We start from the raw sequence: 17,211 nt of genomic DNA, 5'->3' as shown, positions 1-17,211 counted from the left end.
CTGAGCAGCAACATCTCTCACAACTGTTCTTACAGGAACATGAGGACCTTCTTTGACGGATCTCCAAATCTCTTCACCTTTCTCTTTAGCTATTAAAAATATTTCCATTTTAACTTTCCAGTGATCATATTCTTCCACAACTAGCAATGGGGCACGTGTAGGGCAACCCACGCTATTTGCGATTTACATTGAAATCATTTGTTGAGGATTAGAAGCAGCCATTGAAGTTAAGATATCTTTAAGAAAAAGTGGTATATAGAAGAAATTTTATCCATAACACAGAAATGGTTGAAATACCAAGGTAATTTCTGACCAATTATAATCTGGTCTTATGGATTCAAAGGACAACCACTCAAGCTCTGAAACCAATTGTGAGAACAAGATAGATCTGATGCACAGGGATAAGGTTTGAAAACTCAAACCTTGAGTTAATGCTTAAGATCAATGTCTGCTTGCTAATAAATGTTCTAGTCAAGCATGGATAGACCATTCAAGTCTGAGTTAATGCATTCAACAAATAATAAAGCCATAAGTGAAGAATGAGAATAAAGATCAAAGTAAAGTTAATAAATAAAGAACAAGAAGAATGTTTGAAAGAGAATTGAAGTAACTTAGTAAATGCCAAAATGAGTGAAAGATCCGTTTTTAAACTTTGCATTGAAAGCTCCTATAAATAGGAGTGTGTGAAACATGGTACAAACTAGTAAACATACATAGGACCGGATAAAAGGAATGATTCTTACATTATGATTGTCCAAGTTGACAAACATACTAAAAACCTATGAAATGTCTAGTCATGCAAAGTGACAAACGTAATTAATACACAAAGAGACAAAAAACAGTGACTCCGGATTAGTAGACATTCCGGACATAAATTCCATTCCGGAATGTCTTCACTTCTGAACTTCTCATATTCTTCTCTTCAAGTCCGGACAGATTCCGGACTACTCTTCACTTTGGAACATTTGCTGACTTCGGAATTGACGTTTGGACTTATAATTGCTAGAGGTTCACTTTCAGGTTCCAACAGTAGCACGAAGGGGAATAGGCGATCTTCTCCTGTTACGAAGATTGGATTTTATAGTCTAGTGATTAGTAGTGGTGTTTGTTTATATTTAATAAATTGTTTCTACTCGTCAGAGATGACATGAAACATTATTTCTTTTCATGCTTTATTTAGACAAGGTTTTAGATATTCATTTAATGATTTGTATGATTCTATTTTTGCTTATAAAAATGATGTTTTAATATTTGAAGCTTTACCTTGTGATGGTGTGTATGAAACTGTGACGTGTGTTGATAATTTAGGAAATAATGTCATTCATATTAATTCGTCTAATGGTATAGACAAAGTGTGCTTGTGGCATTGTCGTCTTGGACACATTAACAAGAAACACATCGCCCAACTCTAAAAGTATGGAGTGTTGGAATCATTTGAGCTAATGTTAGATGATACATGAAAATCTTGTCTTTTGGGAAAGATGAAAAAATCACCTTTCACTGGATCTTGTGAAAGAGGTGAAGGTTTTTTGGATCTCATACATACAGATGTGTGTGGACCCTTCAGATCATCCACAAGGGATGCTAATCGATTCTATGTGACTTTTACAGATGATTATAGCAGATATGGTTATATCTACTTAATCAAGCATAAGTCAGAAGCCTTTGAAAAGTTCAAAGAGTTTAAACATGAAGTCGAGAATCATTTGGGCAGGAAGATAAAGATGCCTAGATCCGATAGAGGCGGAGATTATCTTAGTGTCGAGTTCAATGACTATCTGAAGGAATGTGAAATAGTTTCATAATTAACTCCTCCTAGGACACCACAATTGAATGGTGTGGCTGAGAGGCGTAATCGAACCTTGTTAGACATGGTTCATTCCATGATGATTCTCTTCCTATTCACTTATGGGGGTATGCCTTAGAGACAACCGCTCAGATCCTCAATCTTGTCCCTACAAAGAAGGTTGCTAAAACACCTCACGGGATGTGGATGGGGAAAGTTACCTCGTTAGCACATATCAAAGTCTGGGGTTGTGAAGATTTCGTGGGACGAGAGACTCATGACAAGCTAGCAGATAGAAGTGAGAAGTGTATTTTCATTGGTTTACCAAAGCAGTCATTTGGATATTTGTTCTACAAACCTAGTGAAAACGTGGTCTTTGTAGCACGAAGATGAGTCTTTCGAGAGAGAGAGAGAGAGAGAGAGAGAGCTCATATTTAAAGAGAACAGTGGGAGTACCATTGACCTTACAAAAATTCAAGAGTCAACCAGTGAAGGAACCTTAGATGATACTAGCACTTAACTAGAGGAAGATGTTCCTGTTGAACCGATAGACCAGTCATTACCTTTTAGGCGTTCCAGTAGAGTTAGCATGCCATATGAGTTCTATGACTTCCATATTACTACAGATGGTGACACGTTTGTTCATGATAGGACACTGATAAATTTGGATGAGATGACTAGCTACAAGGAAGCAATGGCAAGCCTTGAGGCTGCTAAATGGAAAGAGGCAATGGACAGCGAGATCAAGTCCATGTATGACAACCAATTTTGGAATTTGGTTGATAATGTACCAGGTCGAAAGACAGTCAGATGCAAATGGATCTTCAAGAAGAAGACCGACATGGATGGAAAGGTACACACCTTCAAGGCTCGAATGGTTGCGAAGGGATTCACTCAAATCTCAGGGGATGACTATGATGAGACATTCTCACCAATTGCCATGATAAAATCTATTAGGATAATTCTTGCCATAGCTGCCTTTCATGACTATGAAAAATGGCAGATGGATGTCAAAACCGCTTTCCTTAACAGGAAGTTGGCTGAAGATGTTTACATGAGTTAGCCACAGGGTTTTGTAGATGAAAAGTTTCCAAATAGAGTGTGAAAGATTGAGAAATCCATCTATGGATTGAAACAAGCATCTCACAGCTGGAATCTTTTCTTCCATGAAAAAGTCAAAGAGTTTGGTTTCTCTAGGGGTGAAGATGAGTCTGGTGTGTATATTAAGGCTAGTGGGAGTATAGTGACTTTTCTAGTGTTGTATGTCGATGAGATACTACTCATGGGAAACAACATTTCAACCTTACAAGAAGTGAATTCTTGGCTTGGAAAGTTTTTTCCATGAAATACCTTGGAGAAGCGGCATATATTCTCGGAATAAGAATATTGAGAGATAGAAAGAGGAGACTAATTGGACTTAGTCAAAGTACATACTTGGATAAAATACTAAAGAGGTTTAGTATGGAAAATTCCAAGAAAGGAGAGCTACCTATCCAGAGCAATACCAAACTGAGTAAGACTCAAAGCCCTAGTACAGATCAAGAGATAGCTGATATGAGTTGGGTACCTTACGCTTCGGCTATGGGGTCGATCATGTATGTGACAACTGTCAATTCAGGTCATTCTCGGACTCATGCATCTTTTTATAAAAACCATACATGCACAACATGTCATGGCCTATTAGTATAAATTAGGTCAAAATCTTGCATAAACTAGGATCCAACTAAGATCTAGGACTAATATACTTGACTCTTACGATTCTAGTAAGTTGTTTAACTACAATAGGAAATGCCAATACCATAATTAGAATGAAACTTCTAACTTGGTTACAATTGAAAAAGGGTATAAAACCCTAAAAATAAATTAAAATATTCTAATTTCATTCCAATATGATGGTGAATATCAAACAATGTTCCAAAAACTCTAAAGAGCCCAAAAATCCAAATTTATAAACTTTAAAGCTTAAAAACTTTATAAAATTTGCTATAAACTTCCTAATATAAAATTTTTATTAATCAAATTATAGATTATAATCACTGAAATAGAAATTTAAATTATCATACATTAATCATAATTTATTAGTTAAAAACAAGATTTTTAAATAAATCAAGAATTGCTTAAAGAAACATTTTTATAAAAATTGAAGTGAAATTTATTTAATTTGAATTAGGAGAGAGAGGGCCTCTCTTATACTCATAAAATCCGTCACCCTCTCTCCCATGCTCTCTCTTCCCAAAAACTTCAATCATTAAACTCATTCTTACACTTCAACTTCCCTCTTCATTCTCTCTCTCACACACTCCACCCTTTCAACTCTCAAACTCTCTTCCTCTCTCTCTAAACTCACGAAAATATTCAGTCAAGAACACCTCTCCACACTCAAATCTTCATCTTCTAAGGCTATTCTTCAAGGTATTCACGAAAATCTTTCACCCTCCCTTACTTTTCCTTCTTGTTTTAAAAGGTTTTCTTGTACTTCTCTTCCTTCTACACCATTCTTTATGAACATTCATGAACATGTTCATGAATGTCGAGTTTGATGATGATGGTGGTAGGGTTTCACCCAAGAACAACATGCATGTTGTTTAATGGTGAAATCCAAGGACCAAAACCTATGTCAAACACTAAAGTTCGGATTTTTACAAGTTTTAAAGGCTCATACACCTTATGCATTCAAGTATTTCCTTTAAAAACATCACTATGACAAACATAGAAAGATCAACTTATACACCTTATGTTACAAAAAGTTTTGGTAATTTACTTTAACTGTTTATTATTTATTCTCGAATTAATGATTATTTAAGAGGATAAAACAAAGAAAAATAGAAAGACCAACTGAAAAATATATTTTATATTTTTCACAGTTTCTATATGTATAATAACAGTGTTACAAAAATTTTGGATAATTTTGGAAACTGTTTTCTATTTATTTCAATTTTTATTAGAATAAATGCACAAAAATCATAAAAATGGGTTAAACAGTTTAGAAATCCATTTTTATATTTTTCCCAGCTCAAGTATGTCTAATGGCAGTATTATAAAAAGTTTGGGAATTTTTATGCTTTTAATACTATTTTTCATGAATTTATGTTGTTATGAAGGCTTAAAAATTTAGAAAAATAGTTAATCATATCAAAAATTCAAAGGAAATTTTTTGGAAGACCTCTACTGTATTTAGAATGAAAATACAAGGTTTGACAATTTTTGGAAACTGTTTGATAATATTTTACATTTTTAGGAATTTAAAACACCTTTAAATGTGTTGAAATACCCTAAATTAATATTACTAAATCTGGAAAATTAATATCCAAAATTGTCTTAATCACATGAGTTATAGAATTTCACCATTTCAGAAAAATTGTAACCAATTAATATAAAACCAATATTAGAACATAAATTTGGCATTTCTCTATATGTAGAGTTTAGTATATTAGCATTAGATTTCGACATGGAAACTCACTAGTGTGTGTTTGATGTCGTAGGATCCCGGTAGTAAGACGTTGGTGTATTCCGAGGCACCACTTGTACCTACTCGAAACATTGTGAGTATTCACGCACTCCCCTATTTTCAGTTTTTTTTATGTTTTGGGGTGGAAAAGCATGTCCCGAAAAACTATTATTTGAATGTTGTATTTAAATTGATTTGTATCAAACATGATTGCTATTTTATTGCTATGTCTCTCTATGTATGTCTATGCAACACGGAACATGAGAACTTATCGTACTAAGGCCCTTCCCTTATCTCTAACCATTAACTCTTTGAGCCAATGGTCATTATGGATAGCGCTATTAGGAATTGACAACTCCTCACTCGCCCTATTGCTGGAGTGCATGATACCATATTCATCTATGGAACGATAAGCATAGATCTTGATAGGGCTTCAGTCATAGGTTTGGTTGAGACTCATTGTTTGCTCCTACACATACAAACTCGTTTCTCGTTATAGCAATAAACTTGTTATCAATCATAGCAATCAACTTTGTTTCTCATTAAAGCAATGTACTTGTATTTATGAAAAGCCTTATTCCAAATCTTGATTTTATAAACTTGTGAACTCACCAACTATTTTCATAGTTGACGCTCGTTTTACATGCTTTTTCAGGAAATAATTAGTAAGTGGATATAAAGATTCATCATCATAGAGCATGCTGCATCGTGTTGAAGTTATTTATGAAGTTATATTTTGAACAATGTTGTTTTGGAAAAACTTGTACTTGTTTCTATTAAGCTATGGGTTGTAAACTTTTGAATATTGCTATGGTGATGTATCTTTATCTTTTGCAATGAAACCGTTATCGCTGTCATATCTTGCGTTTCCGCTTTAGCGGGGTGTGACAATGTACGCTCTGATATGTACTCGCCCTGATGTGTCTTTTGCCTTGAGCATGGTCAGTGGCTATCAGGGAAATCCTGGTAAAGCTCATTGGATAGCGGTTAAGAACATTATCACGTATTTGTGGAGGACGAAGGACATGCTTCTAGTCCTTGGTGGCAGTGATACGTTGAGAGTGAGTGGGTACAGTGATGCCAGCTTTCAGACAGACAAAGACAACTTTCATTCTCAGTTAGGATGGGTGTTCACTCTAAATGGTGGAGTAGTAACTTGGAAGAGTTCCAAACATGATACAGTGGCTGATTCAACCTGCGGATCAGAGTGCATAGCTGCAAGTGAAGCATTTAAGGAAGCAGCTTGGTTGAAGAACTTTATCGGAGATCTTGGGAGTTGTCCCAACCATTCAGGAGCCAACGGAACTTTTCTACGATAATGAAGGAGCGGTTGCCTTGACTAAGGAACCAAGAGATCATGGAAAGTCTAGACATATCGACAGAATGTACCATTACATCAGACATAAGGTAGAAGAAGGTCACCTCATCGTGAAGAGGGTATCATCAGAAGAGAATCCTATAGATCCTTTGACGAAGGCTCATGCTTTTGGAAGTAAGTAGTGAATTAAGACTGTCATGAATTGAACTGTAAATTATCTAAGGGAGTTAGACATAGCAATAATATTACCGCAATGTTCGTGAGTACTTAGATAAAACCACGCTCAAAGAATTACTTCATGGATTGTATCACGAGTAATTCTGAGACGATAATATCTTATGATCTTAAAACAGAGATATATGAGTTGTAATTTACAAGTTGGTTGTACATTGGTAATGTGTAAACGCATTAGTAACTTGATGTTGTAAAACGTATTGTCATACATGATTTGATGAGTAAAAGATGCAAGCATATGAGTCAAAGTTTATTCGTTCCTTTTGCCCTAATGGGAAAAGCGATACTTTGGGCCCCTCTGTGATTTAGTGTTGACTAATAGTGTTGGGCCCGACCAAGACTAAATTGATGTGTTCAATTAGAAGTTCCATGTCATCACAAATCAAAAATCGGGAAATAAAGTCTTGAAATATAAGATTGATTATATTCCATGTCTCGTGTTCGAATGATATCTAGCAGAACGGAGGATTATATGATTACTTATCTTAGGACGGGTAACTGACTGGGTCAGAGTTCGACAATGGCTTTTGGAAGCTACAATTTGCTGATCGATTCAGAAGTTATACTGACAATTATAGTTATAAAATTATCCAAGTAGGAGACTGTTGGATTAGGTGTCTAAGCCCATAACTAAAATTGGTATACACTTGAATTAATAATAGAACAACCCTTTTGGGTTGCCCTCAAACCTAGCAATTGGACAAGATGAATTTTAGAGAGAGAGATTAATTTATTATGTGATTAATAAATTGAAATAAATAGGTTATTAATGTATTATGGAAATAATATATTAATTAGAAAATGTATTATTTAATTAATAAATAATCAGAAACTAATTGGAATTAATTTTAAGATTAATTGGATTAATTAAAAGTACAGAGACTATTTGGTTATTTATTGAAAGTTGAAGAAGGAATGCTCTAGAATCTCATGGGATGAGGTGAACGAAATTCCTCTAGGGCAAGCCTAGAGGATTTCGTCCAAGGCTCCTTGGATAAGGAGATTGGGTTGCTTGGTCAACAAGTAAATCAATATAAGGCTTTGGCCCAAAGATTCCTCAACTATATAAGGCCATCCCTAGCCCCATATTTCGTCCACTCCTCTCTTCCCTAAGGCTTGGACGAAAATTGTTACTCTCTCATCTCCTCTCTATTAAGTCATCATTTTGCTAGCTTGGGTGTGAACCATTAGAGGCACGACACTTGTGGTGCTTGCTTCCAAGAGATCTACAAGAATGAATCATTGTTATTTACTACAATAACAATTAATGTATGTAATCCTAAACCCTAATGTGTGTTTTTCGAAAATTACCTAGGGTTCTTAGAGTTTCTTATTTGATTTTCTTAGTTATAGGTTCAATAGAGAAAACATAGATCCTATTTAGGTTGCATGCAAACTTAAGGGTTTTAAGTTTATTTGTTTTACATAAATCCTGTCAGTGGTATCAGAGCGTTTGATTTGTTTTCAATTGAATAACTATAATTATTGAATTAGATCAATTAGGGTTTTCAAAAACAAGCTTAAAAACAAATCTATTAATGGTGTGTTCTGCATGAAGCGTTTTGGAGTGTTTGAGAGCTTCTAGCTTCTAGCATTTTACAAAACGTTTCGTTTCGAACAGAAGACCTTGTTTGACACTACAAGCTTCTAGCGTTTAGTTTGAACAAAACACTCTAAATCTCAATGTTATTTCACGTAGTGTTTAACAAAACGCTACCACCTACAAGCTACAAGCTACCCACTACCAGTTAGTTTTGCCGAACACGCCCTAAGTGTTTATGCCATTATAGAATTGAAGACTTGTAAAAATACAAAAAATACAAATATAAATATATATGTTAATTAGCATATTAGAATTTCCAGATTGATATTATGTTTTATAAACAACATTGTGTTTTCTTCTTTCCTATCCTACAAAAATAGTTTCTTGTGGTTTTATAAATTATAATAATGCGTAATGAGCTCTTATTGATTAATACTTGTTAATTCAGGTTTTAGTTTTTTAATCTCAAAGTCGTCACAGCCTCACAGGAAACCAAACAAGATCCAAAAAATTTGGGCCCTATTCCATTGACTGAACATGCTCACTGATGGGCGAAGGCTACCAACCATGATTTTGGGTCATATGTTTGCAGTGGTTAGTCAACCACCGTAATCGAATTCCCACCAAACATTTCTCGTGAAGAACACTTCATTTTTACAACACCGTGCATAAACAGCTTTTCATAACTGTATTAACAATTTTAAATCTTCAAGTTCTTGCCATGGCCAAAGTAGAAGAAAAGAAAGAAACCATCACCATTGCAGTTTATAAAGCTAATCTGCATTGCCCAAAATGTGCTCATGATATTAAGAGGCCTCTCTTGAGAACCCCAGGTACCCACCTTTCTTTAAAAATTGCAACATTTTTAATTATATTACGTTTGGTTTCTATTTCAATATAATTAAATAAAGACGCATTCATGCAAGTCGTTAATTAGTATCTCAAACTCTATTTTTGCCATTATGATTAACTAACAATCAAATAATTTCATTAACCTAGGCCTCATGGAAGTATCTTACCATGTCTTCCGTTAATTGACAAAAATGTTTTTGTCTCGTATTTTTGTCACTATATTCGGGTCTATAAGGGTTGTTTCTGCTTTTTCGTCAATTCTTATTGTGCAAACCTTATGACCCTCTGTTTGGTCAAGAAGACCCGAGAAAGTAACCACTAGGAGCGGACCAAAGAAAAATATAAGGGGAAACTCAAAACTTAAAACATATCTTATATATATTATCAATATGTTTTTTTTTTTTTTTTTTTTTTGTGGCAGGTTAGTATATGACTGAGATAACCTTACGATCTTCTTGTTAAACACATTGTTAGCCAAATGAGTTAGCTCAACTTGTTATTATCAATATGTAAATGAGAAATCAAATATCCTACTATTTTTTTTCTTCTATCATCTTCATATACATTTTAAATTATAACACTTGTTATATTTAATAAAATTAATAAATTTAATAAATTTAATAAATTTTTATTACATTTGTCACTGAAAAAATAGATAAAAAAATAAGCTGGAGGATATTTAATTTCTCTATGTAAATTGATTAATAAGTGCAACAAATAGTTATCTATTAATTTTTTTTCTAACTTTTATGGTGCACTTTAAACGTCTAAAAGGTTCTTGTGTTTTATACAAATTTACAATATTAACATTAAGTGCAAAGTTTCCAAGGGATCAAGTGATCAACTATGCCCACCCTACCCCACTCTTACGGCCCCTTAAAACCAAATTTTGTAAAGATAACTTTTTGTTGTTGGTTGTGTTAAAACAGGAGTCCATAAAGTGGATGCTAAGCATGAGAAAGGTCAAATTACAGTGGAGGGCACCTTTGAAGTGAAGAAGATTCATGAAAGATTAGAGAAATGGAGTAGGAAAAAGGTTGAAATTTTATCCCAAGATAAGAAAATACTGGAGAAGAAGGATGCAAAGAAAGTAAGAGTTACTTCAACTTAATTTTTATTTAATTTTAAGAGAAATCTTGTGTGAAGTCTCAATATTTTAATTCAGTTTATGAAAAAGAAAGGTTCTAAAAAGCTCGCCATGGCTCCAAGGCTTGTGTCTGCCGTCAAACTTTACCAAAACGCCGCCTTAACTCATATATGTGTATAAAATAAAATAATAGTTGAAAATACATATAAAAATATTAATTATATACAAAATTGTCGCCTTTAGTCACGCCTTACAAACGACGTGGTTCGCCAAGGCTCGGAAAAGCTTGAGGCTTGACATTGCCGTCAAGTCACGTCTTACGTTATTTAGAACCTTGTGAAAAAGTGATAAACTAAGTTTAATATTCAGAAAAACACAGAATACCGATTAAAACTTCGGAAAAACCATATTTTTGCTGGTTTTGCAACTTTAGTCGGTATCCCATATTTTTCTAGTAATTTAGATAAAATATTTAGATTTTTCCAAAAATTATCCATTTTTAACCAATAACCAAAATATTAAGGTTTTTCTGAATATTACCTTTGAATTAACGTATATTATTATTAATAGAATATTTATAAACATAACATTTTTATTTATTATAAGCAAAAGAAATATAGTTGTTGAACATTTCTAGGAATGAAAATGTAGACTCTGTATGTTCATCTAATTATGCATCGTTGTGATTGTTATGGTGCGATTACATTTTGCTGGTTTTGCCAATTTAGTCGGTATCCCATATTGTTCCAGTAATTTAGATAAAATATTTGGATTTTTCCAAAAATTATCCATTTTTTAACCAATAACCAAAATATTAAGATTTTTCTTAATATTACCTTTGAATTAATGGATATTATTATTAATAGAATATTTATAAACATAACATTTTTTTTTATTATAAACACAAGAAATATAGTTGTTGAACATTTCTAGGAATGAAAATGTAGACTCTATATATGTTCATCTAATTATGCATGGTTGTGATTGTTATGGTGTGATTGCATTTTGTGGGTGTCCATATATTGGTGTCCCTTTTATGTTCTTTAAACCTACATACACCCATCCTCCATATACACTTAATAATAACCATCTAACACACATCCATAGAAAGTAACAAAAGTACAAAGTGAGCTTTGGATAACAGTTTAAATAGATAACCACTTTTCATTCGTTTTCATCACCAAATTAGATAACCACTTTTCATACATTTCCTACACCAAATGGGTGCTACCGTTTCGAAGAGTGAACACATTTGTTATAGATTTTTCTTGTAGTCCCTGTAGTTTTCTTAAATATATAGAAATGATCATTGCATGAGAAAAATTACAGAAATAATCCTTATTTTTTTTTTCAAATTCAGACCCATTGCAGCCTACTTACCTTGTAAAATTTTCATTTATGGTCTTTATTTTATTTTATTTTCCAAATTTTGTCCAAACTTTCTTTGATAAACCATTCAAAAAAAAACTTATACTACCACCGTCGCATATTTATTATCAACTATTGACTTTTGATGTCTTTATTTTTCAATTTTGATTTCAAATATTTTTGTTTTTTATATATTGTTTGATGAAAAATGTATGAATGGATTGTATTTTAAATGTATTTTTTATTGTTATAAGTTTTATTAAGTAATATATAACACAAATAAAAATATTTAAGTTCAAAGTTGAAGAATAAAGACTTTAAAAGTCAAAAATAGACATTAAATATTGGATGAAAGGAGTATATATATATATATATATATATATATATATATATATATATATATATATATATATATTCTAAACTAAGTTTTTTTTTAAATGGTTTTTTCCTACTTCTTTTACATTTTATAATGTATATTTCCAATTTTTTTAAATTGATTTTTTACAAAATTACTATTTTTACATATTTGATTATATATCTATTCCTATTTTGATTTTTTTTCTTTTTAAAAAGGTTTTGTTTTACATTTGTTTTCTATTTTTAACATATTTGTTTCATGTATGTAGGTTGTACACATAAAAAAATAGTTTCTTTTAAATATTCGTTTTGAGAAAATAATATACATTTTTATTTATATTTATTGGTAATCCTATTACAAATTATGTATTGGTATAATTAGCATGAGTTTTCAAAGTACAATGATATAAATATGTATGTGTTTATGGTTTAGTGTGTGAATGTGTGCAATTGCATTTCATGTGACTATGTGTGTATGTGTGACTTTGTCGTGTGTATGTGTATGGTATATGTGTGGCAAAAAACAGAAAGTGCATTGCTATTTTTGTCTTTGCCACATCTCTCTCTCTCTCTCTCTCTCTCTCTCTCTCTCTCTCTCCCCAACACAATCAGTTTTCATAAAATTTATTTCTTAAACTCTCTCTTGCCGTAACATGCGAGATTAAAATCGTTGTTAACGCACATTATGCAATACTTATGGCTTAGTGAGCACCAATTTTGTACGAAAGGTCAAGTTGCTCACCTTGACCATGAAAATTTTCACTTATGCATGAAAGTGAGTTTGTTTTTTAGGTTTTGATCTAAAACCGAAGCAAAAATCATAATTAATCGATTTTTAACCCTAATAAATCATTTGAGTACTCCTGGTTTTTATAGATCTTTTTTCAGTGGGAACTGATCCGTACACAACAAAATTTCTCCATACACAACAATTTGTGCTTTAAAATGTTGTATTGTACAACTCTATTAAGCACAAATTGTTGTGTACGGATAAAAACTGTAGTGTACGAATCACTTCCCTTTTTCATTTAAACGACTGACTTTCGGTAAGTAAATACATCTGTTAAAGTAACTAAAACTCTAATTTACTCTTTCAATATTAAATATCTACTACATATATACAACAAGTACACGTAAACTATGTGGTTTAATAACATAAGTTTTTGTTCATTTTGTTTATTTTTTTACTTAAAACTGAAATTCATGATCTTATAAAAATAAAAAAATCAGACTGTCAACCTATAGAAATATTCCATTTTAAAGGCTTTAATATTTTTGATTTTGGGTGGATATTTCGGTTATCTTTTTCACATGCCTATAATGTATAATACAACCACAAACTAGGAAAGAATGAATGGAAATCAGACTTAGGGCATTCACAATTGATGGATCGAACTCTATAAAATTTAATATTCTCATATTGACATTCTACTTTTCGTACAATTTTATTGGTTAATTCCAACAATATATTGAACTATCAAAAGTTCAATGGAACATATTTTAAACCATAATTGATTAAGTTATGCATTGTGAATGCTCTTAATTGTAATGACTAGGGTATGCGAACTATAGCCAACATGGTTTATGGGTTCTGTTTGATATGGTTCAATCGTAGTTGATACTCCCTACACACGTCTAGTAGCACCCATGAATATACCTCATACCTCCACACCATTACTTTGTTAATTTAATTCAATATTGATCTAATATTTCAATATTGGTATATTAAGACACTATAGATATTTAATCCATTTCATTACTTTGGTACAAACATCTTTCATGGTCCAAAAAAACCATGTTTCCCTTATTTATACGGTTAATTTAGTGCATGTCAAATGTAATTAATATAAAACAATCTTATTATGTAAATGCCCTTTCCTATATGACAAATGTGGCCTATAAGACCATATTCTTTGAACAAATAGTCAAATTCTAACGGTATCTGACATTTGTTTGTGCACGAAGGAAACTATAAGGACGACAAAAATAAAGGCTTACATGCACTGTGAAAAGTGTGAGCACGATTTAAGAGCGAAGCTCCTCAAACACAAAGGTAAAGGCATAATGATATTGTTAAAAGTAATAGGTTTTGCTTCTTTGTAACATAACAGACTTGTGGAGACAATACTTAATCTAGAAAACTATATATGGATGTGTCATTTTGACTTAGCCATTACATGATACAATTTTTTCTTCCCATGTGTGTTGTCATTTTTATCAAAAAATTTCTATACATGGTTAATGTCAACAACACTTTATTCAAATAAAGGAAAAAAAAAGAGTTTTATATGTAAATTGTGATATATATCACAGTTGAACTTAAAACTATGAAAAATGGCAGGTATACACAATGTGAAAACAGACATAAAATCACAAACTGTTGTAATCGAAGGAGTTATCGAAGCTGAAAAGATTGTGACTTATATGCAAAAGAGAGCACGCAAACACGCAGAGATCATACCCATACCCCCTCCAAAAGAGAAGGTGGAAACCAAAGAAAAGGTGATTGTTGATGTTGTATCTACAAAGATTGTGGAATTCCAAGAGAAAAAGAAAGTTGAAGCAAAGACAAAGGATGGTGAGGTCCCGTATTTTGTTCACTATGTGTATGCCCCTCAGATGTTTAGTGATGAAAACCCGAATGCTTGTTTGGTAATGTAGAATAGGGCACCAAAATTAATGTTTTTTTCTTGGCAATATTTCTCATTTGTACTGTAATTAAATAATTGCTAATTTAATTAACATCATTTGTATATCGAACGTATTTAAAATGTCAAAATACTTATATTCTTTTAGTAATAAGTCTAGAACCCTTAGTCGTTGTTTTTTAGAGACTTAATTACTACCAGTTTAATATTGAAATACATAGCAAGAAGACATGCACGTTTCATTAGCTTAGAACACATTTATTTAGGGTTTCTGGTTTTTGCGGCTTTAAGGGAGTTCTATAAACATGAAAAGAACTGCAAGTGAGAAAAGTAAAAGTGTAATAAAAGAATAAACCTCAAACTAAATGCCATGCATATGAAAGGAGCATATATATATATATATATATATATATATATATATATATATATATATATATATATATATATATATATATATATATATAAAAGAAGAACACGACAGTCAAAACAGTGTGTGACGGAGAGAGTTTTTCCGTGTAATAGTACGGTAGGTAAGCCAAAAACATAAGATTTACAGCCCAAATACAGTGACCAAGAAGAAAAGAAAATAACAAAATATATATTTTTTTCGTGGTTTTTGACACATTTGCGTAACTAGTTAATTCAGAGGATTTTATGTAAAACGTCCAACCTAATAACTTTTTAACTCCAGTTCTAAGGAGTACGGCATGTTGAAACTCAACAGCACTAATGCACTATTGAGATTTTAAACTGAAAAAAGTTCTCAAGCCGTATCTATCTGCTTAAAATAACAAAATATATCGCTACTGCTTTATGTGAATTAATCATTACAATTGAAGCTGATAATAATTTGAGAGAGGAGAGAGAGGGAGTCCTATACTCATTTAAGTAATCAAAGTGCTCAGGCGATCCTCTAGTGTATAGAAGTAATGATTCTATCATCTATGCCTTTTTTCTTTTTCTTCTTTTTCTTTTTTAATTCAACGTCTTTGATCTTATAGTTGGTAATTCCGAGTTTATCATCATCTCACATTCTGAAAGACTGGTGTGGCCCAACACGATGATGAGGTCAATGAGATTCAAACATGAAATTTCATACGACAATAGTATTTTAAGGATCATACTCTACATGTTAATAATTCTGGTTAATACTATCAAGAACTTTATCAGGCTGATAGAGACTATGCTGTTTGTCCATCCGTGACGAATTTGGTAACCAGAAACACCCAAATTAGAATTTTAATTAATACACACAGCTAATACTCATCAAGATTTTCAATTTTCAGATATTAAGATTAATTGGGTGTCGCTGTGCTAAAGGCATTCAGTAAACCCTAAAAAGAACGATTTTCTATTTTGTTTGAAACTCAATGTGGATTGTATACGTATCCCAACCTAGAGTACTCGTTAAGATTAATAATCACATAAGACACAAAGATTGACATGGTTCACCTAATATAGGAGTGAGTATCGATCCTGTATATTGGGAGAGAAAACAACACAGGTGAGAAAATACATAAGAAAAATTGGCAATTCATAACCCTAAAGCAGACAGTAATTACAAAACTCCTATACACATGTACCCATTTGCCTCTTTGACGAGAGTACATGATCTTAGCATTCAAACTCGATTAGGGCTTCACGATTTCAAGCTTTTCAACGAGAACACTTACCATATCTCTTAGGGTTTTGTAGTATGAACCCTAATTTATCAATGCAAGATACAAAGGATAATAAAGACCATGGTCCCCGAAACTATGACGATGATCAACGGTCTAGAAATGGTATATCTATGGGAAGACGTATACACAAAACCCTATGCTTTAGTGTACTTTTATTTTCACAAAGTATGGTATATATAGCACTATAGATATGATTAACTTAATATTAGTGCCACTTTAGAGCGAGAAAAGCCTAGAAACTAGGTACTCGTCATGGAGATAATGATTCGTAAAATTGGGTTCATTAAGTGGAGACTCTTGGAGTTGTAAACAATTAACTTTATTTATAAATCTTTATTCAGAATCAAAAAGAAAGGAGCATCTATTCAGGAAAAGGGTAGATCTTTCACATGGCAAGATTATTATTATCCCTGGGAACACATGTTTATCCATCGAATTTATCAAGGAACTAAGACCCCAGAATGGAGTCTGCCTCAGAAAAAGATAAATAAAATAAAATAAAATAATGGAGTTCGTATTTGTTCAGTCAAGAACAATAACTTTAACCTACATATATATACAGAAAGTATACTAAGTGTATTATTAAATGTTATTAAAACTTAAAAGTCTATTTGTTTCTAATATTAAAAGTCAAATTGATTGATTGGACTCCTTAATCGATTAAAATACTTCTTGATTCCAAGAACTGATAACTACACGTTAATTATACAATTAAATATGTGAAAAACGTCATATTGCATTTAAAATGTACCATCTTTAACATTTTAAAAAGAAAATTTGAAAACTCATCAAACCCAAGAAGGAAGAAGATTTGTTTATGTTTCATGGCACTTCTTCGCAAGAAGTTTGCCTTTAAATAAAATAAGTAATAATATTTGGTAGTTGGTA

The 17,211-nt window shown here is 32.2% G+C and overlaps 1 protein-coding gene across 1 annotated transcript; it reads left to right on the top strand.

Annotated features, from left to right (window-relative positions):
- Positions 1–9,005: 9,005 nt before the first annotated feature.
- Positions 9,006–14,753, top strand: LOC145123804 (Heavy metal transport/detoxification superfamily protein). Its single transcript, XM_079059010.1, has 4 exons — positions 9,006–9,162; positions 10,111–10,271; positions 13,959–14,046; positions 14,335–14,753. The coding sequence occupies exons 1-4, from the start codon at positions 9,051–9,053 to the stop codon at positions 14,652–14,654; spliced, it is 681 nt and encodes a 226-aa protein (XP_078915136.1). The 5' UTR covers positions 9,006–9,050; the 3' UTR covers positions 14,655–14,753.
- Positions 14,754–17,211: the final 2,458 nt, after the last annotated feature.

Source organism: Lactuca virosa, chromosome 7 (assembly GCF_052849685.1).
Source record: "Lactuca virosa cultivar CGN04683 chromosome 7, Lactuca_virosa_CGN04683_v6, whole genome shotgun sequence".
Taxonomy (NCBI): Eukaryota; Viridiplantae; Streptophyta; class Magnoliopsida; order Asterales; family Asteraceae; genus Lactuca; species Lactuca virosa.
Note: the sequence above shows the minus strand (reverse complement) of the source record. Positions and strands in the feature narration are given on the sequence as shown.